Source organism: Acomys minous (genome assembly GCF_964271855.1).
Source record: "Acomys minous genome assembly, chromosome: 1".
NCBI lineage: Eukaryota > Metazoa > Chordata > Mammalia > Rodentia > Muridae > Acomys > Acomys minous.
In genome coordinates, this window is record NC_140483.1 from 65,212,285 (window position 1) to 65,239,747 (window position 27,463).

The 27,463-nt window shown below is 41.3% G+C and overlaps 1 protein-coding gene across 2 annotated transcripts in view; it reads left to right on the top strand.

Moving 5' to 3' along the window:
* DPP10 (dipeptidyl peptidase like 10) overlaps positions 1-27,463 on the top strand; it is a 1,517,748-nt gene that overhangs the window by 754,886 nt on the left and 735,399 nt on the right. The window contains exon 1 of one of the 2 annotated variants that reach the window (XM_084793011.1): positions 22,278-22,970. The exons of the other annotated variant lie outside the window; for it this stretch is intronic. Within the exon in view, the coding sequence (XP_084649137.1) occupies positions 22,899-22,970 (72 nt within the window). The 5' untranslated portion in view covers positions 22,278-22,898. Of the gene's footprint in view, positions 1-22,277; positions 22,971-27,463 lie in introns of those variants that run through there. 2 annotated transcript variants of the gene reach the window in all.

Genomic DNA, 27,463 nt, shown 5'->3' on the forward strand with positions numbered 1-27,463 from the left:
AAATAAGGAGCAGAGAGACGTTGGTATTCATCATACAGAACTTGATGCATCTGAGAGTGCTGGGCCGAGCATGTTTTCATTCTAATTTGTTTTCTAAACATTTAGGCATCGATTCTCTCACTGTCTCATATTACCCAACATGAGGGGCTACGGTGGCTATCTGGAGATGGAAAGTGAAAAAGTTGTCAATGATATTTTTAAAGCACTGTGTTGAATGCATCACTGCATTTTAATCTGGGACAGAGGGTGGAAAACGGCATCTGGTTAATCAGGGGTTCATAGATTATTCGGTGATACAACTTAATGATGCTGAGATAAAATGAGGAATTGTGTATCTTCCCTGGAGCAGCATTATAAAGTATCCTGCCTGGTACTTAAAATTGATTGTGCATTATATTGGTTAAAGTGTAGCATTTGGAAAATAAAATTAAGGCTGATTTGCATTGCTGTAGAAATACTTGCACATGCATTTAATAAGAGGTTTTGTTTGGCCTTCGATTTTAGAACACATTTAGAATTTGGATTCATTTATATTTGCTCAGTGTTTTATTGAATGAATGTATGGGTGCATGAGTGTGTGTGTGTGTTTGTGTGTGTGGGTGTACATGACACATCAGCTTGTGAATCTACAGAAACCAGAAAAGAATGAGGACATCAGATCAACTGAATCTGTAGTTACAATCTCTTGTCAGTCACCCACCATGGGGCTGGGAACTGAACTCAGATCCTCTGCAAGAGCAGCAAGTACTCTCACCTACTGAGCTATCTCTCCATTCCCTCTCTAAAGCTGCATTAAAGGAATTAGAAAATATGTGTATAATTGCTCATTAGGAAAACAACTCTCGTGAGCCATATATTTCATTTGATAATGTAAAACACAAATACACATATTATTAAATGGATCACGTGTAATAATTCAGAATATGTAACAAGATAATGGTCAATTCATTGTTTGAGGATTTTGGAGGTTGTGTTTAAAATTTATATGCCATTATGTATGTATGTTGCATGAGTGTAGGAGCCCGCAGAGGCCAGAAGAGGGTGTTAGATCCTCTAAAGTTGAATTTTCAAGGTGTTGTAAACACATGGATGCTGGGCAAAGAATTTGGGCCTTCTGAAAGAACAGCGTTTTAAACTGCTGAGCTATCTATTCATGACCCTCAATCCCATTTTAGAAAGGTTGTTCTGTGTTTTATTTGACAGTTTTGTAAAGCACTGGAGGAATTATGTTATTAAATTTTGCATCTAGAATCACATAGCAGGAGTTTCCAAATATTTGATCGACGTCTGTTGATAAAGTTTTAAGCTCCAAAACTTTGTTACACTATTTTTAATTTATGTGTATTTCCTTGATTTGCAATCTATAGTAGATTCTTATTACTTGCACCTAGGGAAAAGTCTGTAAAATTATCAATAACTTCTAGGTAGTAGTATTGATGTAAGTGAAAATAAACTGCTGATATAACACACACGCAGACTTATTAACTAAATTAATCATTGCTCCTCATTCAAACATGATTGAAAACTACTTACCAAGAAATTCTGTTTTCCAGAAGATGCAAGGAGTTAGGATAGCAAAGACTATAGCTGGAGAGATGCTTCAGTGTTAAGAATGCTTGCCACTCTTACAGAGGACCCAGCTTTGGTTCTCAGCACCCAAGTCCAGAAGCTCACTATTGCCTCTAACTCAAGTTCCAGAAGATCCAACATCCTCTTCTTGACTCTGTGGGTACCTGTATTAATATGCACACACACACACATACACACACACACACACACACACACACACACACACACACACTTTTAATGGCATATACGCATGTAATTAAAAATTAAATACATCTTTTAAAAAAGAGAGCAGCTAGTCAAATAATTACAGTAAAAAGCTTAGCAATGTAAGCAAAAAGACAAAGCAAACATCTTACTTTAATATGTCTAATTTTGTTTTTTTCATTAATTTGTGTGTTCATTTTCCATCACTCCCTCCTCTCCTTTAATTTATGGTATATTACAGTATCTCTGGAAAGGGATCCAGGGGAGTTTTGGTTTTAACATTTTAATTATCTAAGTGACATATACTGGTGCTCCAGAATTGGTTTTTGCACATTGGTATCAGACATGAAAATACTAGGAAAATTTGTAAATATTCTTTTAAAATTTTTAGTTACTTAATGTAAATGATCAATTGACTCTTTTACATACAATTACTCTCTCTACTCCCCTTCCCCTTACTTGCCCACTCTCTTGGAAGATTTACATTTTAAAAGGCCAGGCAAATACAATGGAGACAGTAATCGTATATCAAGGACCTGGTTGTAAATCTACTAAAGATAATCATCTAGAAAGATTGCTTATAAAATGGACATTTTGGGCCGAGTGTCAAAGATTTAATAAATTAAGCTTTGTCAGGTAGAAGGAGGGACTGAGTTTCAAAGTGGCTCAGAGATGGAAAGCAAGCTTCAAGAGAATTATCTTCCACAGACCCAGCCATCAGCTAAAGACCCTTCAATGAATAGAAGATCTGAGAAACGAACACAGTAGACAGGACCTTGAAAGCATTGTGTAGATATAAGCGGATGCTTCCGTGTTAAGGAAACACGAATCAAATGCTTACCTTTTGTGGCATGAACCTGCTCTCACGTTTGCCTTATTGGCCCCCCAGGCAAACGGCTGCGGACAGAAAGTTGAGTTCCAGAAAGGGAGACCACTTCAGAGGGGGCACTTCGTTTCTTCATCTTGTCACACATACATTATGTGTCACATAACCATGTTTTACACATGGTGGTTTTGCCTTTGATCCCAGCATGTAGGATACAGAAGTAGAGAAGTAAGTGTGAGTTCCAGGGTACAGAGTATGGCCCTGTCTTGAAAAGAATAAAAATATTTTTTTAAAAATGACAAGCTAGAGTACCACGTTGAGATTCGAGGTGTTCCCAAAAGCCTGGATATTAGAGTCTAGGGATCCCGGATGTCCCCGTGGTGGTGAAAGCGGTAAAAGGCGGAGCCTGCGGAGGTCTTCAGTTTATTGGAAGGTGGCTGTGTAACCCTAGTCTCTTCCTTTTCCCGATTTCCACCTAGCTGTCTTTTTGCTGTGACAAAATACTGACAAAAGAAGCCTCAGAAAAGTCTCTTTGGGCCCATGGATTGAGTGTACATCCATCATGCCTCAGGAGCAGGAACAGGAGTGTAGAGTGCCCGGATGCATAGTGTGTGAAGACGGGAGGCGGGGGAAGGGTTCTCAGCTCACTTTCCAGGCTTTTATCCAGTCTATGCCTCCAACCTACAGAATGATAAATCCACATGTAGGGTGTGCTTTCTCACATCAGTTAGCTCATCTAGAAACTGCCTCACGGCACAACCAGACATGGGTCACCTAGATGATTCTAGATCATGCCAGGTTGACAATCCATGGTGACTGTCACATTAAGTCTAGATGGCACCATGCTCCTCCGCATTGCACTCCTGGCCCTGAAGCACTGACTTGCTACAGACCAATGCCCATAATTTTGTTCCATCAAGTGCTGAAGACGATGAGACTGTGAGGCTAAACGAACCCCTCCTCTTTGTATTTTACTTTTATCTAGCCAGGGAAAGTTGGACAACACACAAAGCCAGGAGCAGAGAAAGCAACAAAGTGCTATTTCTGAGAAAGTTGCCAGGAAAGATCTTCCAGGCACAAGGACATTTCACAGAGACTTCCTGGAAGTAAAAACTGAGCCATGTAGATTTTTAACAGAGAAGCATTCTCTTGGCTGAGGAAACTGCAGGAATAATATAATAACGCAGGAGACAAGAGCTTCTTTGTTTTGAAACAAGAGTCTAGTAAAGTGAGTGTGTGTGTGTGTCTGTGTGTGTATGTGTGTGTGTGTGTGTGTGTGTGTGTGTGTGTGTGTGTGTGTGTGCATGTGTCTGTGTGTGAGTCTGTGTGTGTTGAGGTGCATGGCTGTAGAGTCCAGAGGCTGTTGTTGAGTGTCATCCTCAGTCACCTTGCTCCTTACTTTTTTGAGACAAGCTCCTTCACTGAACCGTAATTCACATATTCACCAATACCACCTTGCCATTAAGCTCCTGGACTCCTCCTGTCCCTATCTCCCAGTGCTGGCCTACAGATGCCATGCCATCACTCCCAGATATTGGGTATCTGAAGCTCGGTTTTTCATTTTGGTGCAGCAAGCCTTTTACCCTCTGAGCCAACTTCCAGCCCCTAGTGTACAGTTTTGAATAGAAGACCGATGAGGTGTGGCTTCTCTTATAAATAGCTGAGTTTACCTTTTCTGTGTAATTTGAGGGAGAAGCAATGTTGTAGGAAAAAAACAACAACAAGCTTCTTACAGAAATCCAGACAAAAGATTCAAACTTCTCAGGACAAACTTCTATGAGCAGAAGTAGTGAGACCGCAAGATGGGTTTTGAAGTGAGAGTCAACAACGATTAGATGCCATAGTAGATGCCATGGGTGAGAGGGAAGGGCAGAAAGAAGAGGCCATGGCTGCCCTTTGTCTTCCTCAAGTAATTTTGAAAATGGAGCTGCCATTTATGGAAGTAGTGCAGTTGATAGGATGGGGATAAGTCACAAGATACTTTGGGACCCATAATCGTCTTGAGATGTCTATTAGACATTAAGAGACAGAGCAATAAAATGTGAAGTGTTTATTTTGGAAGGTAAAAGAACGAATGGACTAGAGAAATGCAATAAGAGTCTCAGGTGGCTGGGGCTCCAGAGATGGCTCATCAGTTGAGAGCATTTGCCACTCTTGGCAAAGAACTCGTGTTCTGTTTCAAGCTTCATGCTGGGAGTCTCATAAGTGACTGTAACTGCAGATCTATGGTATCTGACACCCTGTTCTGGCTTCTTTGGGCATATGTACAAATGTGCACGTACAGAAATACAGACAAACACACCTATACATAAAATAAAGAAGATTATCAGATGGTGTTAAATGGCTACTATAGTTCATTATATTCCCCAGTAGACTCTAGCTTTTCATCAGGGATGAACATTATTGGGTTAGGGGAAGAAAAAAAGACATGCTTGGTGAACCCTTTGGTTATAGCTTGGAGAGATGATTAGGAAGCATTTTGTCATCTACACACTGTAAGAATGGCACTCGGTGCCATGGTGTACAACTTGTGTGGATTGTGAGCATTTCTCATTGATATTTAACAACACTTTCCCCAGATTAAAAACTGCCAACTGATATAAATGATGTCTTGACAGCTCCTTTGGGAAGCACTCTCAACCTTGCAGCATGTAGCAGTTTTGGAAGAAAGAGAGAGGATATTCACCCATGGAGCACCCTGTCTTTGCTGCTTTGCTTATTATCTTTATTAAACCATAGGATACCTTTTTTTTTCTTTTGAGATGGAGAGGTTTTTTCCTCAAATTTAGAAAAGAAAGTAAAGATAAATTGGTACTGAGGAGGTAGTTCGGTTAATACTGGGCTTACTTCCCAAGCACAAGGAACTGAGCTTGACTCCCAAAACCCATATTAAAAGAGGCAACTATCCTGGGCCCATGGGCCCTCACAAAGACTGAAACACCAGCAAAAGAGAATTCTTGGACTGGACTCAGACCCCCTACACATGTGTGGCAGATGTGCAGCATGGTTGTCATGTGGGTCCCCTAACAATGGAAGAAGGGGCTGTCTGTGACTCGGTTGCCTGCCTCTGGATCCCTTTCTCTTAGCTGGGCCATCTTACCAGGCCCCAGTGGGAGAGGATGTGCTTAGTCCTTGTGTGACTTGAGATGCTCCACTTCTCTGAGAAGAAGAATGGGGAATGAGATGATGGGGCCATAAGGGTGAGACTGGGAGGAGAGGAAGGATGCATCTGTGATCTGACTGTAAAGTGATAACATAAATAACTAAATGGGGAAAAGAGCAACAACAAATAAAAGGCTTGGCATGTTGGTTCATGCTTATAATCTTAGTATTGGCCATACAGAGATGGGTTGATCCTTGGGGCTTACTTGTCAACTGAATAGCCTCCTTGATGAATCTCAGGCCAGTGAGAAACATCCTTTGAAAAAAAAAGTGAAGAGCCACTAAAGAATGATAGTTAAAGTTTTCCTTTAGTTTCCACGTATGTGCACATTCACTCGTGCACACATAGCTCTGCCAACCCCTCATACACATAACTAAAATTAAAGCAGAATTTTAAAATATATAATGTCTGGAGACATGCAAGGTTTAGGATTGGGCGTGTCGTGATGTTATGGTTTATGATAAGATGTCGTCTCTCTTCCTTTGTTCCTCCTTTCTAACCTAAGTGACTCACATCTCCTGAGGACTTGTTATTATAGAGAGTCAGATGTCAATGTTCTGTCTCTACTTTAAAGGCTGAGTTCATCTCCCCTGTTTAATATTTATCAAGTGTCTATAATCCTGGGCTTTGCAGAAATCATTCACTTCTTTCTGCAGTGATCAGTTAATCAAACTCGGCTGCACAGGGATTGTGCAAAAATAGGGGAAGGCTGGATTCCAGCATTCCAGAAAAGTCGCTACTTGTCAGCGCTCAAGGTTCTAAACTGACACAAAGTCAGAGGTGGAAACAAGGCCCTGTGAGCTCACAGGTGATCTGAGCCCTGGAGTTGAGCACCGGGGTGGAGCTCAGAGGGAAGTTAGTGGGTTAGATGAAGCCCACAAATCCATGGGTAGAGGTTTAAAAAATTAAAAAGGAGGTTCCTTGATGGTACAAGACTTACAAACTGAAAATCAGGACTAGACATGGTGAGATCTAGGAGGTTTCCAGAAGAAGACTCACTGGCACACCATGCCCATGACTTTGTAGGTAGGCCTCTCAAAACTTCTCCGGGGTCTCTATTGCTTTCTCTGTCTAAACCTGTAAGAGAGGAGCTATCCTCAGAGGATATTCATCCACACATTGGGAGGGCTGTTCTTTGAATTTGACCTCTGAATGTTGAACCTGAATTCTACTTAAAGGGAATAGCATCTGACGTCCTTTTATTTACCAGTGCTCAAGATTTCAATCACCATCTGGATTTCTGGAGATACTGAGGTTGGCTCTTCTTGCTCTCTTCACCTTGCAGAAGGTCTTTCCTCAGTATGTGGACATGTTAGATCAAATCCCAGCAGCAGTCACGGGAGCACATGGGGCTGAAAGTCTGTCTGGAGTGGCCCTGGATGAAATGGAGAAACAAAAGGAGGGAGGGAGCATCACTAACGCCTACTGATGTCTCTTGGGAAAATGATTCTTGGTACTTTCAGAACCTTGAAGCGAAGCCAAAGAAAACATATAAACAGCTAGAAGTTATAGTTTATTATGATAATTGACACAGCATTAGCAATGACAATTTCTAAAAGAGAGATTTTTGATGCTAGGATGCTATGTCTGGGCAAAATAAAACCCGTCCATGAGCTTGGAGAAAATATAAAACAGTAGGGAAAATGGCTGAAAAAATGGGTCTGATTGGCAGATAGATCATTCATGGTGATGTAGCGTGACTTCCAGAAGGCTGTCAATTCTACCAGATGCAGATTGACTGGTGAAGCATTAAAAAAAAAATCTCAAACACACCAGATTCTCAGTGTGCCAGAGGCATTGTGGAAGCATCCAGCTTGGTCCTGCCTAGGATGGTACTATCTCGGCTAAGCTTAAGCTTGTGCATACCAAATCACTTGTATGATTTAAAGGCACAAATATGGGTGGCTTCATGGTATGTGTTGGTCACCTACCTTGTAGGAACTAACTTGCCAGATGCCTGAGGACTCACTGAGGACTCAACTTCCGATGAGGAAGAAGCAGGATAACACTGATAGGCCACTTCTAGCACAGGCTGTATATTTCATCGATGACATCTTCAAGCAGTTCTTAGGAGTCCTTCATAGACTGGCCCAAGTGCACTTTAATCTATGGGAAACCAAATAGCAAGAAAATGCAGAACCAACAATCAACAGAATAAAGTATTGTTGGTTCTGTCTGTTGATTTTAACTATGTCTGTATTGTTTTCTGTCTCTGTAACTGTTCATCTCTGATGGGGGTGTCCTGAAATCTTTTACTGTAATAAATGGAGTCTTTTTTAAAAATGCAGCATCACTTCCTCAAGTGAAAACCTTAACTTTGTAATGTAGCACAGAATCTTAATGGCTGTGGAGATTGCAGGGTAGTTTTTTATTTGTTTTCCTACCCACATTTAAGAAAATGAAACTTTCTGTCTTTCCTTCTGTTTCTTTCTCTCCGTGTCTGTGTTGTGTATGTGTGTGTGTGTGTGTGTGTGTGTGTGTGTGTGTGTGTGTGAACACATGTGTGTATATTTGCATATGTGCATATTTATATCAATGTTTCTGTGTATGGAAACCAGTAGTAAACACCAGGTGTCCTCCTCAATCCCATTTCTTATGACACCAAGACCTAGAATTCCCCCATTCAACTAGACTAGTTGGCCAGAGAACTTCAGGGGTCTTCCTGTCCTTGCTTCCCCATTGCCGGAATTACAAAGACAACACCTCTGTGCCTGGCATTCACGTAGGTGCTGAGAAGGGATCAAACCCATTTCTCCAAATGTGTGTGCCAAGAACTCTACCAATTAAGCCGTCTCCTCTTCTCCACACCCTTCACAATAATGTCTTTGATTAGCTCAGTCAGTTACTTGGCAGAAAGTACAAAACACCCGAATTCATGTGTATGCCTTTCCGCAAACTGTTGTAACGTGGAACTGAAATGTCTTATGAAACACACATGTAGGTGATGAAGCACAATATGAGGATGCCATTAAAGTTCATGCCATTAAAGCCCATGTGTATGGCAGATGGATGTAAAGGTGGCATGGTAAAGATAGAGGACCTCCAGAGCAAGCATGCTATTGAGACTGGCCATCAAAAGAAACTCCTAATATCAACCTTAGGCCTCCATACTTGTACTCAAAGACCTATACCAGTGTGCCCCCATACATGGGAACATGTACACACACACATGTCACACACATACTCACATACACACACATGTCACACACACACACACACACACACACACACACACATACACACACACATGCCATACACTCACATGCAAAGAATAAAAAAAAAAAACTTCAATGTAGGCCCAGGGAAATGGCTCATTAGCTCCCACACCAGCCTGAGAGGACTAAGTTGATCCCTAGAAGCCATGGCAGAAGGAGAGAACTGACTCCTAAAGAACATTCTCCTCAGACTTCCACATGTGCATGCCTGTGTTGTTTGCGCCCAATCTCACCTACCCCCACACATAAATACTGATAATTATAACAATGGCAATTAATAATGAGGTAAACTATTACTCTGGGAGGGAAATGTCCCTCTACTCCTAATAGTAAGTACCTGTTCACTAACTTCCTGTCTAGGATTTCTCTTCACTACAAGTTGTATCCTTTCCTCTGGCCACTTGCAGAAAAACAGGGTCATTCCCTCCTCATGGTCAGAGTAGGCTCCTGAACACTGCAGACATCCACCTGCCTCCATCCTCCAGTGCTAGGGATCAGAACTCTGGTCTTCATGCTTGTCTGGCAAGCTCTTTACCCACTGAGCTGTCTTCCCAGCCTCAAATTAAATAGAATTTTAAGACATGCTCTAACCACTCAAAACCTTTCCCCTGGCTAGATGTTGTGTGAAGGGTGGCACTCATTTTCACCATTGCTTTCTTCCAAGTATCACCACATACCCCCAAAGGTAGACTGCCTTTTCCCTTGCCAGTACCCTCGGGTGCTTTATTTTTCTAATTCCTCGAATATGTACATCTGTAATCTTCACAGGGTCACTGTGAAGTTATCACTGGAGATGACTGAGCCATTCCAGAGCCTTTCATGAGGTAACATGGAGGAACTGTGCTTTACTATACACGCTTTCCTTGTGATCAAAATGTTTGTGATGAGTTGAATATAAAATAATCAAAATGCTATGCATTTAGACAGGCGGGTAGATGGGTAAGCAGCTAGGTATCAGATAGGTAGATAAATTCATATATTAGGTAGGCAAATAATTAGACAATATAAAGAAAGATGACAGATGACAGACGGTTATAAGTTAGATATGTAGATGATAGACAGACATACATTGATGGGTAATAGATACTTCACAACAATTTCAAGCCAAGCAAGAAGTTGATATAGCATGCATTGTATCAGATCTATAGATATGAAGCATAGTTATATATTATTTATATAATTTAAACTAAGATACTGTATCACTAACTATATAAACAGTAGAACTATGTGGTAGCTATGCAACATCGGGCAAGGACTTTTTTTTTTTCAGACTTTGAATGGAAGCAGAGATAACGTCTTCACTCCAGAAGTTACTGCATGAAAAACATTAGATGGTGCCTGCTTCACATTAAGCACTCAATAGATGTGAGCCATTATTGTTTTCACCGTTATTATTATTCACAAGAAAAATTCAAAACATGAAAATGGACTCAGGAGACTGGTGAAGTGGAAAGAATAGTCTAATGGTTGTGTGATAGCAAATGGCACGAGGCACTAAATGGCACGTGAGAGATGCATAAGTAGAAATCAAGTGCGCTGGGAGTGAAAGGCAGAAAACATTTCAGTGAAGCAGGGCTCAGGTAGCTTCTCGGAGGAGCCAGAATGAAATGGAGAACGTCTTTAAGATGGAGAGACTATGCATTTGAGTGGTCATCTTCACGGAGGCAGAAAGAAGACCGTAACATTTCTGGGCAAAGGAGAAGAGTCCCTAAGACAAAACATTGTGGGAAGACACAACAGTGTGAGTCCAGGTGGTGCCAAGGCAGGTGCTCAGTTCAAGGAGCCTTAGTTAGGTGAAGAGGACGCATGTTTTTAATAGTAACTAACTTGTTTGGAATAGTGTGCTACACACCCATTTATGGCTGGAAAATTGAAGACTTGGCACTCTAGACCCTTAAAGACAAACATGTCACCAAGTTAAGAGGGGTGAGTAAGGAAAATACAGATGCCACCAGTGAGGCCATTGCTGCTCTCTGGACCATACGGTTTATGTCCTTCTGTTGCCTCCAAGGGTAGGCTAAGGCTGAGATCCCTTGTTTTTTCTCCAGCTAAATCTAGAATTGAACAGATACACATCCGTCAGTAATAACCTTGAGCAGATAGACCTCAGTCGGCAATCTTTGCCCATGGCATTGAACCCAGGTGGCAGCAATACAGTTTTTAGCAGTATGTAAATGAGTTAATGGCCTTGAATTGAGGACATACAGCAACACAAAGCAACCCCCTCTCCTGTGTTGTGTTGGTGTTTACTTACTCTGAAGACTTCTCAAATCAAGGTTGGCATCCGGCTTTCAGTGCCGTAAACACATTTTGAAAAGGCAGGAGCAGTTTTATAGCTGTGCATTTGCTGGGGAGAGACTGTGACCCTGAAGATCTGGAGTCTCAGCATCACTTTAAAATGGCATGGAAAGCTTGCTCTCAGTGTAATCACTGTCTTTCACTTTATATGCTTTAATAGCTGCCTTTTATTGAGTGCTTAGTAAGAGCCAAGAACTCGATTAAGCACTTTTCAAACTTTTATTTTTAAAACAAAACACATCACAAGTATAGGCACGCACACGTGCATACACACACACACACACACACACACACACACACACACACACACACACACACACTCGTCAAATAATAAACCACCGCTGGCCTCCTACAAGCATTTTCATAAGGTCTGACCATTCTACTTCCAAAACCAGCTAATGCAATGCGCTCCACAGGGGTCATTTTTCTCTAGATTTTTATGGCTTATATTTAAGTGTACAACATGGAGTGGTAGGGAGAGTTTAGTCTTCAGTTTTCAAGCTGAAGTGTCTTGTAGCTATAATCTGATTGACTATTTGTGTCTTCCCTCATCTTGAACTAAACTTCACTTGCTTTCCTTGAGTTGGTTCTATTGTTATCTTGGGTCTGTTGTCTTTGGGAGTCTGCCTGTCGTGGACCTGAGGTTTGTACATTCCTGGGGCCAGTCTATAACTCTCTCTGCAGGTCCGACAGATGGGCAGGAGAATGCTCGATTAGACTCAAGCTAGGACCATTTGGCATCACTATAAGTAATTTATACTTCCTTTACTCAGAAGCATATTGACACTTAAGTGTAAAGATCAATTATTTTTTTGGAGATTCCAAAGTGATAATACCTTAATTTCAAATTCATTATTTTTATATATTGTATCGAATAATTTTATATCTTAGAGATACTTCCTGTCATCTATGATACGGTTACCAAGTGGCTTAATTGCAAAAAACATCAGGATCAATGCTTTATGCTGTCTTTTTACCTGGTATTTATGATGACAATAAATTGATTCCACCTTTCAGAAGAGAATCAGTCAGCATTTTAAGGTTTCTGATGGGCACTATCAACAGGAACAATCACTGAAGACCAGACCTCTTTATATTTACCTCCACAGAGCCCTGTCAAGGTCAGTTTTGCTTCTCCTCTGGCTGGTAAGCTTTGACAATTGTTGTACTAGTTCACATCAAGATGTTCAAGGTCAGAAACTGCTCTTATCTTCAGACTGGTTTCTACCCTTTTTCTGAGAAGCTTTGATGTCTTTTATCACGCCAGTCTTTGTAGAAGGTCTGAGCTTTTCTCCTAAGTTTGCCAGGCTTACTGAATAAAACTACACAATGCCCAGTTCAGTTGTAATTGCAGATTAACAACCTGAGATTTTTCTTGTAGTCAAAATACATATATACTGATAATATTTAAGTCAATTTTAGTTAGAAACCATGGGTTCTTTTAATAGCTGATTACTCCTGGTGAGTCACTGTTTCTAACTATGTAAGTTCAAGTCCTCTGAGGAGTAGGCGCAAGTAGATATACAAAAGAGCTGTTGATGTCTTCCTGATTAGTGGGAAATGTCCCCCACTGGCTCATGTATTTGAAGACCTGCTTGCCAGCTGGTGATGCTCTTTGAAGGAGGTTATGAAACTATCAGAGGATGGAACTTAGCTGAAGGAAGCATGCTACTGGGGGTGCCATACTTTTAGAACTTGCAGTCTATGCCCCCTCCCACCTTCTCTCTCCCTCCCTCCCTCCCTTTCTCTCTCTCTCTCTCTCTCTCTCTCTCTCTCTCTCTCTCTCTCTCTCTCTCTCTCTCTCTCTCTCCCTCCCTCCCTCCCTCCCTCCCTCCTTCCGTCCCTCCTGTGTGGAGATGAAATGTAATCTCTCTACTTCTTGTCGCCAGGCTGACTTCAAGCTACCATTGTCATGTCTTTCCAGAGGGACAGATTTCATCCCTCTGAAACTAAAAAAAACAAAACAAAACATTTTTTTCTCCTCTTATCTGCTTTTGGTCATGGAATTTTATTTATCACAGCAACAGAAAAGCTACTAATAGTCTTCCTAAAAGCAAACATGGAAGGAAATTTTAAAATGCTTTTTAAATGAAACACTTCCACTTGAGTCTTCTTGTTTGGATGTCAAGAATCTTTTATTTTGAAGTATTTTTATTTTATTCCTTTAATTATATGTATGTGCCTGCCCACACATGAGTATACGTATAAGAAGTGCTGGTACTCACAGAGGTCAGAAGAGGGCAGCAGATCCCAGGAACTAGACTTGGAGATGCTTGTAAGCAGCCTAATATGGGGGCTGGGAATCAAACTCTGCTCCTCTGAAACAGTAGCAAATGCTCTTAACCACTTAGTCATTTCTCCAGACTTGGTGACAATCTTAATTCTTAAGACTTTGCACATCAGGAAATGAGGATATGACATAATTAGTCATTTGATTTCTACTACTATACATTGAATATACATACTACTTTTAAATCTTTGTAATTTTGCCTGAGGCTGTGTGCATGTTCCTGTGAGTGTATGCGTGCCTGTGTATAGGATGTATGTGGCACAGTATTGGTCTGGAAACGGGAAGAAAACCTTTCTCTACATTTCTCCACTTTTATTTTATTTTATTTTATTTTATTTTATTTTATTTTTTGGAGGCAGAATCTTACTCTTTAGCTGCAGAACTTACAGAGATATACCTACTGTTGTCTCCTGAGTTCAGTACTAAAGGTGAGTGCCACCACATAGTACATTCTTACTTCTTTGGATAAGATCTCTTGTCCTTTAATGTTGCTCTAGAATAAAACGTTGTGCCAAAAATCTAATATTAATTAGTTTTATAATTGACTACTCTAGCTACATAATAAAGAATTTCTTTTGTAGTCTTTAGAGTATTGCATTTTACTTATTACTGATTTTTTTCATACTGACATTTTCAGTTATACAGTATATTTCAAATAAATTATTATTTAAATTTAAGGACTGCTGTTTTAAATGATAGGGTTTCTTTCTAGGTTGTCCATATTTCCTACTTGTTGTTGTTCTTCTACCAAGAAACTCTGCTCATTTGTGTTTTAAACTATATTTGACCTCTACATGTTGCTTTCTCTAGTCATCTCTCCCTCCCTCCCTCTGTCTCTCTCTGTCTCTCTCTGTCTCTCTCTCTCTCTCTCTCTCTCTCTCTCTCTCTCTCTCTCTCTCTCCCCTTCTCCTTCTTTCCTTCCTTTACAAAACTAGAAAATGGGCTGGATTTGGCTTCTGAGCTAGAATTCCCCAAGCCCTAGTCTAGAGGGATATTCCTTCTTGTTGTATTTATTTATTTATTTATTTATTTATTTATTTATTACTTTTACATTTTTAAATTTAAAATTAAGTTTATTTATTTAATGTACATGTGAGTGTGCCACAATGAGTATGGAAATTAGAGGAACAAAGACTACTTAAACCTTTAGGGAGTGGGTAGAAGCTTTCAGGGTGAGTGTACATCATTGGCTATAGCCAAGGTGTTGGGACTCTTTTCATTAACATGTAAAACCCAAACACAGATTTTCACAGTAGAACCTGATGGAATTTAATATTGAGATAGTTGGTAAAAGACTTTCTGTCAAGGACATTTCTTATATGTCTTCCTCTATTTAGCAAGGAAGACAGTCTCCTACCCAACATTACATACTAAAATCAAACAAAAAGCAAAAATACCCACCACAAAACCTTAAACTCAGCACCCATGAAGAAATTTGTTTTCCTCTAAGAATTATGATTTACCACAACAACAGTGTTGAGTAAGTCAGTCCAGAATAAAGGTATGAGTTACAAAATAAGATACACATTATAGGAATAATTAGTAGGAAATTCAAGTGAACATGAGTGAATTTATGGATGGGTGTTCACAGTCATTGGGAAGATGGGAAAATACATGGTCTGCTTCTCTATGGAGAAGGTAGGGGGCCACCAAGGAGGACCATTCATCTACTCTTTGAGGCTCTCCGTATCTTATCTGTGAAGAAGAGCCACATCAACACTCTAAGTCAGTAAAGAGTTAATTGAGAAGTCTCTCTCTGGCATTTTATTTTTATGAACTGTACTATTTGTTACAGATTCTCTCCACCACCTCCCCTGATGCTTATTGTCAAGTTGTTAAATATAACAAATGATAAAATATTACAAGAAATGTTAAGCTTGAAATTAATTGGGAATGTCAACTACAAATCACCTGCAGGGAAATGAGAAGGTTATAAGCAGAACTATGAATTATAAAATTATACAGATCTATGCCATATATTCAACATCAAGAACAGTGTTATTGTATTTTTGAGATCTTTATAGTAGCATTGATTTAAAAAATGTGAGAATTGAGATACCCTAACAAGTTCAGATATATACTTTTGGGTTCCCTTTTAACTTTTCATCCTCCCATTCTAAAGATTTTTTCTCCTCTTCTTTTTTTCTTTCTTTGACTGGAATAAAGACATGTTACATTAGTAGATATCTGATTTACAAATATAGATGGAAAATAAATAATGTAAAGTATTTATTATCTTAAATTAATACAGACAGATGAGTGATAGTTAGGCATGAACACAGGTAGATAAATGATTTGTAATAGACAAATAGATGATACAGAGATATGAGTAGATAAATAAATTATAGATAGGTAGATGGATAGATAGATAGATAGATAGATAGCAGTATATAATGGATAAATGTTAAAGATACATAGATAACTGGTGAATAAATAGTTGATAAATACAGATAGGTAAGTAGGCAGGTCAACTATACATATATATATATATATATATATATATATATATATATACATATATTAGATAAATAGATAGAGATGAATGTAAGAAGAGATCTATATCAACAGCAAGCAACTAATCAAGATTCATAGATAAATAAAATTAGACATGACAGCAATGAGACATGAATTTTAATGAGCTTCATTACAATACAGTCTCTGTCTCAGGATGTCCTGATGCTACAATTTACTCAGTCTAAACAAATAACTTTGTCTGTTGCAGTACTTGGGCAAAAACCCATGGGCTTGGCCTCCAGTGTCCTTTGGAGACCATAATTACCAGACCTAAAATCTCAACTGGTGGGAAGTGTCAAGGCACCTCTAATCTGCACACAACAGATACTTCAGGGCCTTCGCTTGCCAGTCCACACTGCCTCTTGGTTTCTGGGGGGAAATTGGTCTGGTTGTGCGAATCCAATAGTAAGTGTTTAGTAATAAATTAAGCATGATAAGTGTACCAAAAAATCAAAATGCTTTTTGCCTATCAACATATAATCAAGATCTTACATAGAGTCCTCTCTGCAACCTGTAGATTCTCCTAAGTGATCCCTTAGTTTGTTTTCCTATTTCTGTAGTAAAGTTCTCTGACAAAAGCAGCTTGTGAGAAAGGGTCTGTGTCAGCCTGAGGTTTCAGGTTCAGTCCACCAAGGCAAAAACTTGAAACAATTGTTAACACTGCCCCCACTTAAGGAAATGGAAAGAGAAGTGAAGCTGCTGGCTTTACTTTTTCCTTTTTACTCAATCCATGATTCCAAGTCAGGGAAAGGTGCCACCACATTTAAGGTGGGTCTCCCCACCTAGAGGAACAAAACCAAGATGATCCCCTACAGGTAACCATAGAGAGCCATCTTTATGCTGATTCGGGATTCTGTCAAGTTGACAATTAACACGAAACCATCATAAGTGTAAAATGTGCTCCACGCTGGCTTGTGAATTAGGTAAAGTTAGAAGGCAGGTAAGTGTCCCATTGAAGGAGAAAGTGCATATGTAATTCCCAAGGACAAACAGAAGATAAATTTGAATTAGTAGAAAATCTAGTCTTCTTAAGGGAAATGAGAAATAACAGGTTCAAAAAAATTTCACCAATGGAAGACTTGTTATCTTAAAAGAACAAATGTTTGCCTAGTGTTACTTAACACTCTCTTGTGTCTAACAGCCTTCCTGCCATTTGTAGACAGAAAATGAATTTGTCTCCAAACAAACAGGAAGATAAAAATAAGAATTACTGCTAAAATCAGCAAAAGGAATAAAAGGTCTTTTGTTTCTTGCACCAATAATCTACTCATTGAATAGTGTCCTTTTAATGATGCCAATGAGGTGGCTCAGTGGTTAAGGGCACATGTTCCTAAACCTAATGACCTAAGTTTGGTCCCCAGGCCACTTGTGGTGGTAGGGCAGAAGCAGTCTCTGAATTTTTTCTCTGACTTCCACATAAATGTCATGGTAAATAAGCATCTGTGCAACACACACACACACACACACACACACACACACACACACACACGAGAGAGAGAGAGAGAGAGAGAGAGAGAGAGAGAGAGAGAGAGAGAATATCACAAGGTCTGTGCTAAGCTTGTAGTAGGTAAAACAATAAGTGAGATGGTATCTTACATTTGCAAGTCATTTCACTGTCACAGCTCAGCTCCGTGTAGAAAAGTCATCCCCAGGAGAAAAAAAAAAAAAGGTCCCCTGCATTGTTTTATTGCCCCGATGGCCTTATATATGTCACTGAGGCTGTGAGGTGAAAGGAAGACGTGAGGTGTGTAAATATAACAAGCAGAGAGACTCTCTCAGACTGCAACTCAGAATGAATGAGCTGTTTGTCAATATCCACGGGTCTCTGGTGAGCAACAGGAATTACTCTGAGGATATTGCAACTCTGTCTCCTTCCACCAGAGATCATAATTGGGCTATGAATTTTTATAACAGGAGAGTCTTCCTGCTGCAGACAGAGACTGACAGAAAGTTTAGTTAACAGTTAAAAAAAAAAAAAAAAGCTCAGAACAGGCTGAGTCGCCAGCATGGATGTCACTTAACTAGACAATGCCTCTGCCTTCCCGTCTTCATCTTTTTTTTTTCCTTCTAAAACAAACATCTGTTACAGTTTACTGGCTAGAGCTTCTGAAATGCGCAGCTTATTTCTGAATTTTGCTCAGTGTACGGGGTTTTCTGGCCAAGGACGTGAGAGGCTCTCTGGCACCACAGGGGGGATCTGAGAAGCCCACGGGGGTGAAAAGAGGTAATTTATAAATCGAAACCAAACGATAGCAAACGGGTATGAACTGAACTTGTGTCTTCGTGTGCGATGAGCTAATTGGACCCATTTCATGCCAGGTCTCTGAAACTCAGCTTATCAACCGTGTCTCCCTAATGCTCTGTTCATTATAAACTCTCAATGGGGGACCAGCACCTGCTGGGGAACGCCCTCTGAAGGTAGGTTATTTGTGACAGAGCGGATTTATGCCAGGAAAAAGAGAGAGAGAGGAGAGAGGGAGCAGCTATGCCAGCAGCCGCTTTCAGGGTCACATTTGTTTTATCTAGTTTATCTGAATTTGAAGAGTTTGTCTCTGCTCTGTAAAATCTCAAGGCATTTTTGTCTTTTGCTGACATATCAGAGCTTAACTGGGCTTTATTTATTACTTGGTTGCCAGTAGAGAGTAAATTTTGCTTCTTTGTCCCCCCTGCCTCTACTTTGAAATGGAAGATTAGAACAGATAGAACCCATCTATTTCTGGAACGATGTATCTTTGCCACTGATGCAGAGATATTTTAATAATATCTTGAGCCAATTCACTCATTATCTTCCTTCTTAACCTGTCCTCAATGGTTCACCTTCATATTCCAAGGGGAAAGGAGATACAGTGTATGAGTCTCACCTACAAGATCCTGGCTCTCAGCTACGGATACACAGTGAAGATGTCTGCATTCCTGTATGTGGGAAGGTTTGGGGTGTCTCTAAGAACCCCAGTAAATACATGGAGTAGGCAGCTGTGTAAATTGTGTCTTTATGGAAACCTGAAACTGGACTTTGGAGTCACTCAGTTTTCACAGTGGAATCGAGTTTAGTAAATTATTCTCAATGAAATGGTCAGCTGCCTATCACAACACATATATAACCCTTAGTGGGAGGACTTCACTGATGGCCTCACCGCATGTCTCTGAGTTGTGAAAGCATGGGTATACATCACTGCAACTGTAAATGACCTTCATTACCCAAGCACAAGTGATGTAGTGCCCATGCTTTAGCTCTTACAAGAAACAAAATACGAAACTTACTCAGAAGCACTCAAAAATGTCTTTACATTTTACTTTATTTTAGTTTCACGGTGTGTATGGGTGGTGTATGTGTGTGCATAGGTTCTCGTATGTGTGCATGTGTGTGCGGTGCCCAGGATCATGCATGCACATATGTGCGGAGCCCAGAGGTTCGTATATTGTGTCTTCTTCTAGTGTTCTCTGCCTTACTATTTGACACACTGTTTCCCCCCTGAACTTGTAGCTTGCTAATTCAGCAAGACTAGCTTGCCTGCAGGCCATAGGAATCCTCCTCCTTCTGCAGCCCCAACTCAACTCATGGACTACAGGCATGGAGCCTCCCAAGGGAGTTTCTGTGTGAGTGCTTGAGATCAGAAACTGGCTTCTTGAACTTGTGCAGCAAACACTTGTTAAGGAATAGTTTCCCTAACCTCATCATAAAGCTTTTCACTTTCAGCACTGCTTCGTCAATTCAAATTTAATTTTACATTTATGAATCCTAAAGATACTAATAAAATAATATAATCACCATACGAGTAAGTGTAATGAGAAAATACTGGAAAATTCATAGGTAAGGCTCTTTTGTGGGCTAACTCATCTTTTTCTTTAATTTAATTTTTATTCTTTTGAGAATTTCATACATGAGTACTGCATGTACATTACCACCACCCCTCCTTTTTTCCCTCCAATTCCTGTCACGCCTCCTTCATTAGAAAATTCTTGACATCTTCTTTTTTAATAATTAATTAATTACTAGATATATATGGGGAGGAGTATACACATAATCTAGTTTTATTTCCACCACTAAGTTATAAATATAGGTAAATAATTTACCACTCAGAAGATATTTTTCTGATTTACAAAAATGAACATATAAAATCATACAGATTTAGAGACTGAGGGGGTCTTAACAGTGACCCAGTGTGAAAATTTTAAATTTACTAGGTAAGGAGGCAGAGGTGTGTTCCCATTGACTTCCCTGGCTCTTAGCTCCACAGTGATGCAGCAGGAGCTAACGCCTGCATGCCTTTTATTTTTCCTTTTGGTAAAAAATTAAGTTGGAACTAGAAAAGGTAAAATTGTAATTCAAGTGTTTCATTTCTTATATTTCTGAGAAAGGAAGAGAGGGGAGAGAGAGAGAGAGAGAGAGAGAGAGAGAGAGAGAGAGAGAGAGAGAGAGAGAAATATTTTGCTTAGGAAAGTCAATTTACATGTGATTAAGTTTCCAAAGTTTAAGCTTTAGGAATCCAGGACAAAAGACAAAGACTCAAGGAAGCTATTCTTAAAAATAAGATTTTTCTCCTAGGCCCCAGAGTTAGTGAAGCATGTAACAATTTAGGTCTTGATTTATAAGTAAAGTAAATTTTATACTGAATACTAAAAATGGATGCAAGTTCAGCCACTGAATTCAATCCAATAAGTTATCCTAAATGGAAGCCGCTATTCCTGCTGCGCACTTGCCCCATGTGAAAGAAATCTGTCATAAAGTAAGTTCCCTCATGTTGAGCAAATTGTCCAAAATGGAAATGCTTGAGAAGACTCATACACTCCAATAACGAAAAGAGGAGTGAAATGTAAAGATGGAAGCATTTTCTGAATAATGCATGCTTTCTCCCCAACCGCTCAAATGATATAGGAGGGGGGAAAATCTGGGTTGCGAGATTTATGGGCTAGCTCTTTTACTTGTATTTCATTTTTATATGTGCTTTATACTTTTACAACGAGTCAAATTATTCCCATCAAAAAGTTATTTCTCCTGAAACAGAACAAATAGAACATTCACAAGAAGCCCGGGATCACACACCTTTGAAAAGCAAAGGGTTCTTTTCACCCAGACTTGTAACTATGACTGCGTGGGGGTAAACATGATTTTTGGAGTAACACAATTAACAGACAGCTGACATCGGACACTTGCTGGATAGAGTAATTGGGACAGGAAGGTAGACAGCCCTTAGTTTAAGCACACCCACTCACCAGCTGCCCAGCACCACCCCTGTGGGGCCACTGTAGTTTGAGTGCCTTACCCAACTACTGAATTTATCAATGCACCAGTTGGCAAGATGGCTCCACAGTAAGAATGCTTGCTGAAAATCATGAAGCCCAGAGTTCAGTCCCCACAACCGACTTGGAGGAAGGAGAAAACCATTGCCTGGATATATGCATCCCTCTTGCCTTTTCCAGAAATCAGGGACTAGGACATTGCTTCTGTTCCATTTACCAAAAGTACCTCAGACAGAGCCACCTGCAGGTGCATGTGGGTGAAATTAGTGACCTTTGATAATTATAGTCCAAAGTGCTCCACTTCTAAACTAGGCTGACTTTCTGATTTTCAACTCGGTTCCAGGTCTGAGTCTCAATGCTGTAGCTTATGCTCCTGCACACAGGTGGAAGGCTAGCGTGGCCATTGGAGTTTTATTCTCTCCCTTGTTCTATCTCCTCCCCTTATGGTGTGTTTGGCCCAACACGGGCTCAGGGAAACATATTTGGGATGGCTTGAATGACGGGGGGAAATATTTTTAATGTGAAGGGATTTTTAAAAATGTATCCAGGAAAAAGAAGGTGGAAAGAAAAAGAAAAGCACGTGTGGCTAATGTCATTTTCCACAAACCTTTAGGGATTCCATGGCGCTACACAGGCAACCATCTGGAGAATGCAGTTTAAAGCCTTTCTATTGCCCTAAGTCAGTAGGCGCACAGCCTTGGGGCACCACGTGGGACCAAGGTCTCGGGTGCAGACAGTTGTTGCACACGCCCTGTGGGGCTCCAGCCCGGAATCTCCCCCGCCACCCCCGCCACCCCCGCCACCCCCTTCGCTACTTCTGCTTTCTCAAAGTGCTGGAGCATGCCTAGTGGCCGCTCTGGAGCCACCGTGGGTTTTCGCACAGGCTCACACTCCGGTTCTCCGGGTTTTATCCGGAGCCCGCGAGGGGGGTGGGCGCGGGGCTGGGGGAGCCCGCAGAACCCGGCGGCCTGGGCTACAGGAGTGGGGAGCGCGCGTGCGGGGCTGTGTCTCCCGCGCGCTTTACGTTTGCTCGGGAGATGCTGGAGCGCAGAGCCTGGCTGCTGCTGCTACTGCTACTACTGCTACTGCTGTTGCTGCACCTGGCGCGCTGAGCACCACGCAGGGAGCCCCCGAGGGCCGGCGGCGGTGCGGGTGAGCGGGTGGCAGACTGCGGTAGAATGAAAGCCTGGCTCCTCCGGCGTTGCAAGCCACCGCTCCGGCGCGATCAGGTGCTGGCAGCCAGCCGCCCGCCGCTCCACTAACTTGCCACTTGGTCGCGTCTGGTGTCTGCATTCTCGGGAGGTGGTGGTGGGGGGCGGGGACAGTGGGGAGTCCGAGGATCTGCGGTAGACGAAAAGAGGGATCCTGCAAAAGGGGGGAGCCTGCTTGCCTCTGCTGCCGCTCTCCGTCCCCTCCCTGGCACTCCCCTCCCCCCACCCCATCTCTGCCGCCGCTCTTCTCTTCCGCCAATTCCAAGAGCGACGGGGCGTCTGTGACATGCGATCGCTTGCCAAGTGACGGTCCCCGAGTGTGAAGTGCCCGCGAGGAAGTGTGAGCTCCAACGCGGGCGGCCAGGGGATGACAGCCATGAAGCAGGAGCAGCAACCCACCCCAGGGGCCAGGGCAACACAGTCGCAGCCAGCCGACCAGGTGAGAGTTGGCCTTTAGGAATTATCCCTCCCGGGAGGGGTGGCTCCAGTCAGCCACCCCCTCCCTTAATCCCTCAAGATCCGCTCCTACGCTTGCTTCTCTTCATCCTCCCCCCACCCCACTCCCAGGCTCTCCCGCTTCGTCCTGGGACCCAGCAGGAACTTAGAACGTCTTAGTGCGCTCTTGGGCCGGGCGACAGGATGCTTAAGGTGGAGAGCCGCGGGGAAGGGGGCCGAGAGGTAAAGCCTGGATATGTGTCCCCAGGTAGCCCCAGCTGAGAGGCTGCAATGGGAGGAAGTGGTGATCTGGTCTCAGCCCTGGGGAGTCTTGACTTCTCATGAACACATTTTGGATGGATATAGAGCGATCCTGGAGACTGTCTCTCTCACAGGTCCAGCCCTGTTTCACGGTGGCCTGGAAGCGCTCTGGCCAGATAAACTGAAGTAGGGAAACGACCTTTAAGCCGCCAGAGTTTCCCTTCCTTTTTCTTTTGAGGGAACCCAGATGGAAAAGCTAGGTGGGAGAAGACGACTTGGCTTCTCTAGTCGGCCCAGTGGAACTGAGCATAGGGGAGTAGAAAGGCATTTATCGCGCGGGGGGGGGGGGGGCGTGGGGTGGGCAAGGAAGGTACTGGCGTTGATGGTTTGTTGGATCTAGATGTGTAGCTTCTGCAGAATTAAGGTGCCCTGTATTGGCTGATTGGTTATTAGTGTCCCTTTTGCGTTCTTATGTACATGCCACCCTTTTCTTTGGTTACTGTTGTTTTGGTCTTTAGAGAATCTGTTATGGAGAGATGTCTGTCTCCTTTACGTCTGTTTTGGGACGGATTTGAGAGTTGGGTCACGCACGCTTTTTCCTAAAGTTGGAGGGGTCAGGAGTGTGGCGATGCTCCATCGAGAAGGAAGGAGATTGTGAAGAGCCTGCCGGAGATGCGGTCACGTTTACATCAATTACAACTGGACTAATAAGAGAGCTGTACCGGGTCAATACTATGGTGCTAGAGGACCCAGAAGTGAGATGCAGGGGGTGGAGCAGCGCCGAGCTCTCTGCCCAAGAGGCGCACATTCTGTTGAGGGCTGCTAGAGGCAGTCCTGGTATTCTCAGCTCATGGTTAGAAGTGTGGTTGGCCCTGGCCGGGAACTGTGCAAGGCAACTAGACCCCAGCTCTTTAGCTTTTCGTATTCTAAACGTTGAATCCGCCTAGGAGGAGCTGTCCAAATTTCCCAGGAGCGACGCTGAGGCAGAGAAAGGGATGCCAGCCAGGGATGTTGTTATTAATATTCTAGTCTTGGTCATCTCTCCTGGCTTGTGGTCTTTTTCCTCTCTCCCCACCCCCTTCCCAATCGCCCGTACATATATTTCACACAGGTGGAAATTTCTCGGTGTTTTACAGCTCTCTGTTTACTGAGGTCAAATTTGCCGATTTTACGAAGCGTTTGTTGCCTTCAGCCATCCATTCTTTGCCCTTAGATCAAGATGCAAAGATTAACGCATTGTTCCTTCATGTTCCCCCTTCTTATGCCTCTTCTCTGTCCCTCTTCTCTGTCAGCACACATCACCATGTAGAGACTGGTTAGCAGACTTATTTAAAAATGTTTCAGGAGAGGAGCGTGGAGATGGCATTCCCCTCTCAGGCTGAAGTACTTAAATTTCATCAACAGCGCTTGGACTCTTGACTGCTGTTGGAGTGATGCGACCGACCGATAAGAGCGATTAGTCAGGAGAGAGTCCCCACATGAAAATTCTGCTCACTAACCTGTGACACCAGCTGGTAACTTGAGGTGCTGCAGACTGCTTCTGTAAGGGTGGGGGTGGTTTGCAAGAGGCAAGGCTGATACCCAGTAGCACATTGTATGCATGCATGGCAAATCCCTTTGTCAGAATTAACCTGACACTTAAAATTCACATGGTAATAGGTTTTCAAGCTTGAATTCATTTATTTCTAAGTATGCATATTTTAATAGCTTTTCCAGATATCCAGAGAGTGGTCATCTGCCGAACTCTAGTTCTGATTGGGTGCTTTTAAGAAATTCTGTTCTTGCACATAATTCCAAAGTGTGAGTGGTGTACATTCTACACACAAATTCAAAGAGACTGATTTTGTAAATGCGAAGTCAGATTGATATAACTATTTCATTAGCCTCAGTGGAGGCTCTCAGAAACTCCAGGGGAAATTCTATAGCTAGAACTCTTTTTGTCTGAAGATTAGTAGATAAAATAATGGCCATATACTGTGAGTGATTGTTGTGAATACTTAAGTTACAGTCTGAATCCCACAAAGAATTGGACGGAGTTGGTAACTATGCCTTGAACCTCAAATGATCACACAATGTTTATACCGTACTAGATATTGTGGAATAATTGTGTCAGCTGTGATACTTCAAGAAAAAAATTGATAATTTAACTTGTACCTTTATGCAGTTCTACTCAGTGGTTAAACAGGAGGCACATTCCAGCCGCTTGTTCACTGTGTATTGATTCTGAATGATTTAGATTTTTGAATGTTGTCCAAAATGTCTCTTACTTTCTGTGATAGAGATTTTCATGAGCTTCAAAGATGCCTTGTCGTGTGGCATCTGACACCTATGTGCATTTGGCACAGAGCAAGAAGAATCACTCCTGGGAATGGCAGTGCTTAGGGTCATGGAATCCGTGTTACCATCCTAGCCTGCAAAGGGCTTGCCTTCTATGCTTCCTCTTGTCACTTCCTGCCCTCTGTCCTGACCAGATGTAACCCTTCCCAGGAAAGCAGCAGAGGCTATACACATTTTTTTTTAGTATTTTGAATTATTGCTAATATATTTATGATTTTAGCCATCACTCTTTTAAAACAGCAATTGATTTACTTAGTTTCTAGAATATTGATTACAACATTTACAATGGCTGCTTTGTCTTTGTAATACTCTACACTTATAAAATGTTCAAAAATAGATACTTCGATGTGGACAGATACAATCTTTCCCACTTACTGTGATCAATTCCTCACTTTTTATTGACGGATCTAAAGATCTTGAGTGGCCAATTATAGCTCATTGTTATCTGAGCACAACCACTTCTGAACCAGTTGCTGTGCATGCTCTGATGTTCCTGAGTTAAGCAGGAAATGCAGCTTTCTACTAGACCTTGAAGCAGAATTTTGAGGTTCATTCTGTTGCTATTTCCAATTTAGTGATAACATAAGTGCCCTTAAAAAAAAAAAAAGCCAAACCATTTAATCAAATTTGTCTTAAGAAACAGTGATGGAATTTGGATCATTTAAAGCTAAAGGTCCACTTCCTAACTTCTATAAATCACAACAACATATTCCCATGAGATGTAGGCAAAATGACTGAAGAGTCTGCACTGCATATTTGTGCACAGATTACCTTGAATGGTGAATAGATGTAACTCTCTTTAAATCATCAACCTCTTTGTAAATGCTGCCTCTTGAAACATTAAAAATTAACTAGATATATGGATAAATAACCTAGAAAATACCAAACAGATAAGGTAGATCATTGCAAATGCACTGGGAATTTAAAAAAAAAGTTTCTGCCACTCTTTTCTGGTAGTGAAGGGATTCCCAATGTTTGTGAGGTGACTTCAGCAAGGCAAGGTTTTGAATTTATTCTCTTTCCACCAGGTGGCGCCTTTCTGCTGACGCCAATGGGGACAGTTATTGCCTGAATGCTTGGCTGTCTTCTCAGTACCAAAAAGCAAAAAAAAAAAAAAAAAAAAAAAACAACTGTGGATACAACTCAAGTAAAGTAAAAGAACAATCTCAATTTGTGGAATATAATTAAATGGTACTTTATAAAGAAATAGTTTGACAGCAATGATAAAAATTACCATGCATTTTTTCATTTAAACATGCTTTTTTTTTTTAAGACCAATTTTTCACAACATACATGTGCAGGCCTCCTGATAACTAACCCATGGTCAACTTCTGATGATGTAGAGAAGGTAATAAAGGAATTAGGCAATATAGCTATTCTGCTTTTGTCCGTTAGGTAAAACTATTTGAAAACGTTTAATAGAGAATTGTTCAATGTTTCTATTGCAGCTTTGTCTGGTAAACTTGATTAAAATTTTGAAATGTAAACTAAAGACAAAGTGGTAAAAATGTTTTTCGTGTTTCTTCTGCTCATATATAAATATATTACAATTTAGTAAAACATTATTCTTTTTAGCATTGAGTCTTGAAAACACTTTACACGTGATTCTGAAAAGCTTGTTGGAACCAGGCTTGTTGGAACCACAGGTGCACAGAGACCAAAGCAGGCCTGAGGTTCAGGGCAAGAACTTGCAGAGCAAACAAAACACAACACAACACTAAGGCCAACCGACACCCACCCATAAACAACTTATAGAGGGGACATACTATTTTACTCTAACTAATGTTTAAAACATGCCATGTAATTTGCAGTGAGAGTTCTATATGACTTGGTTAGAAATTAGAATTTTGGTTGAATAAAGATCATGCTATAATTTGAGAAAGAATAGAGATCTTCTAT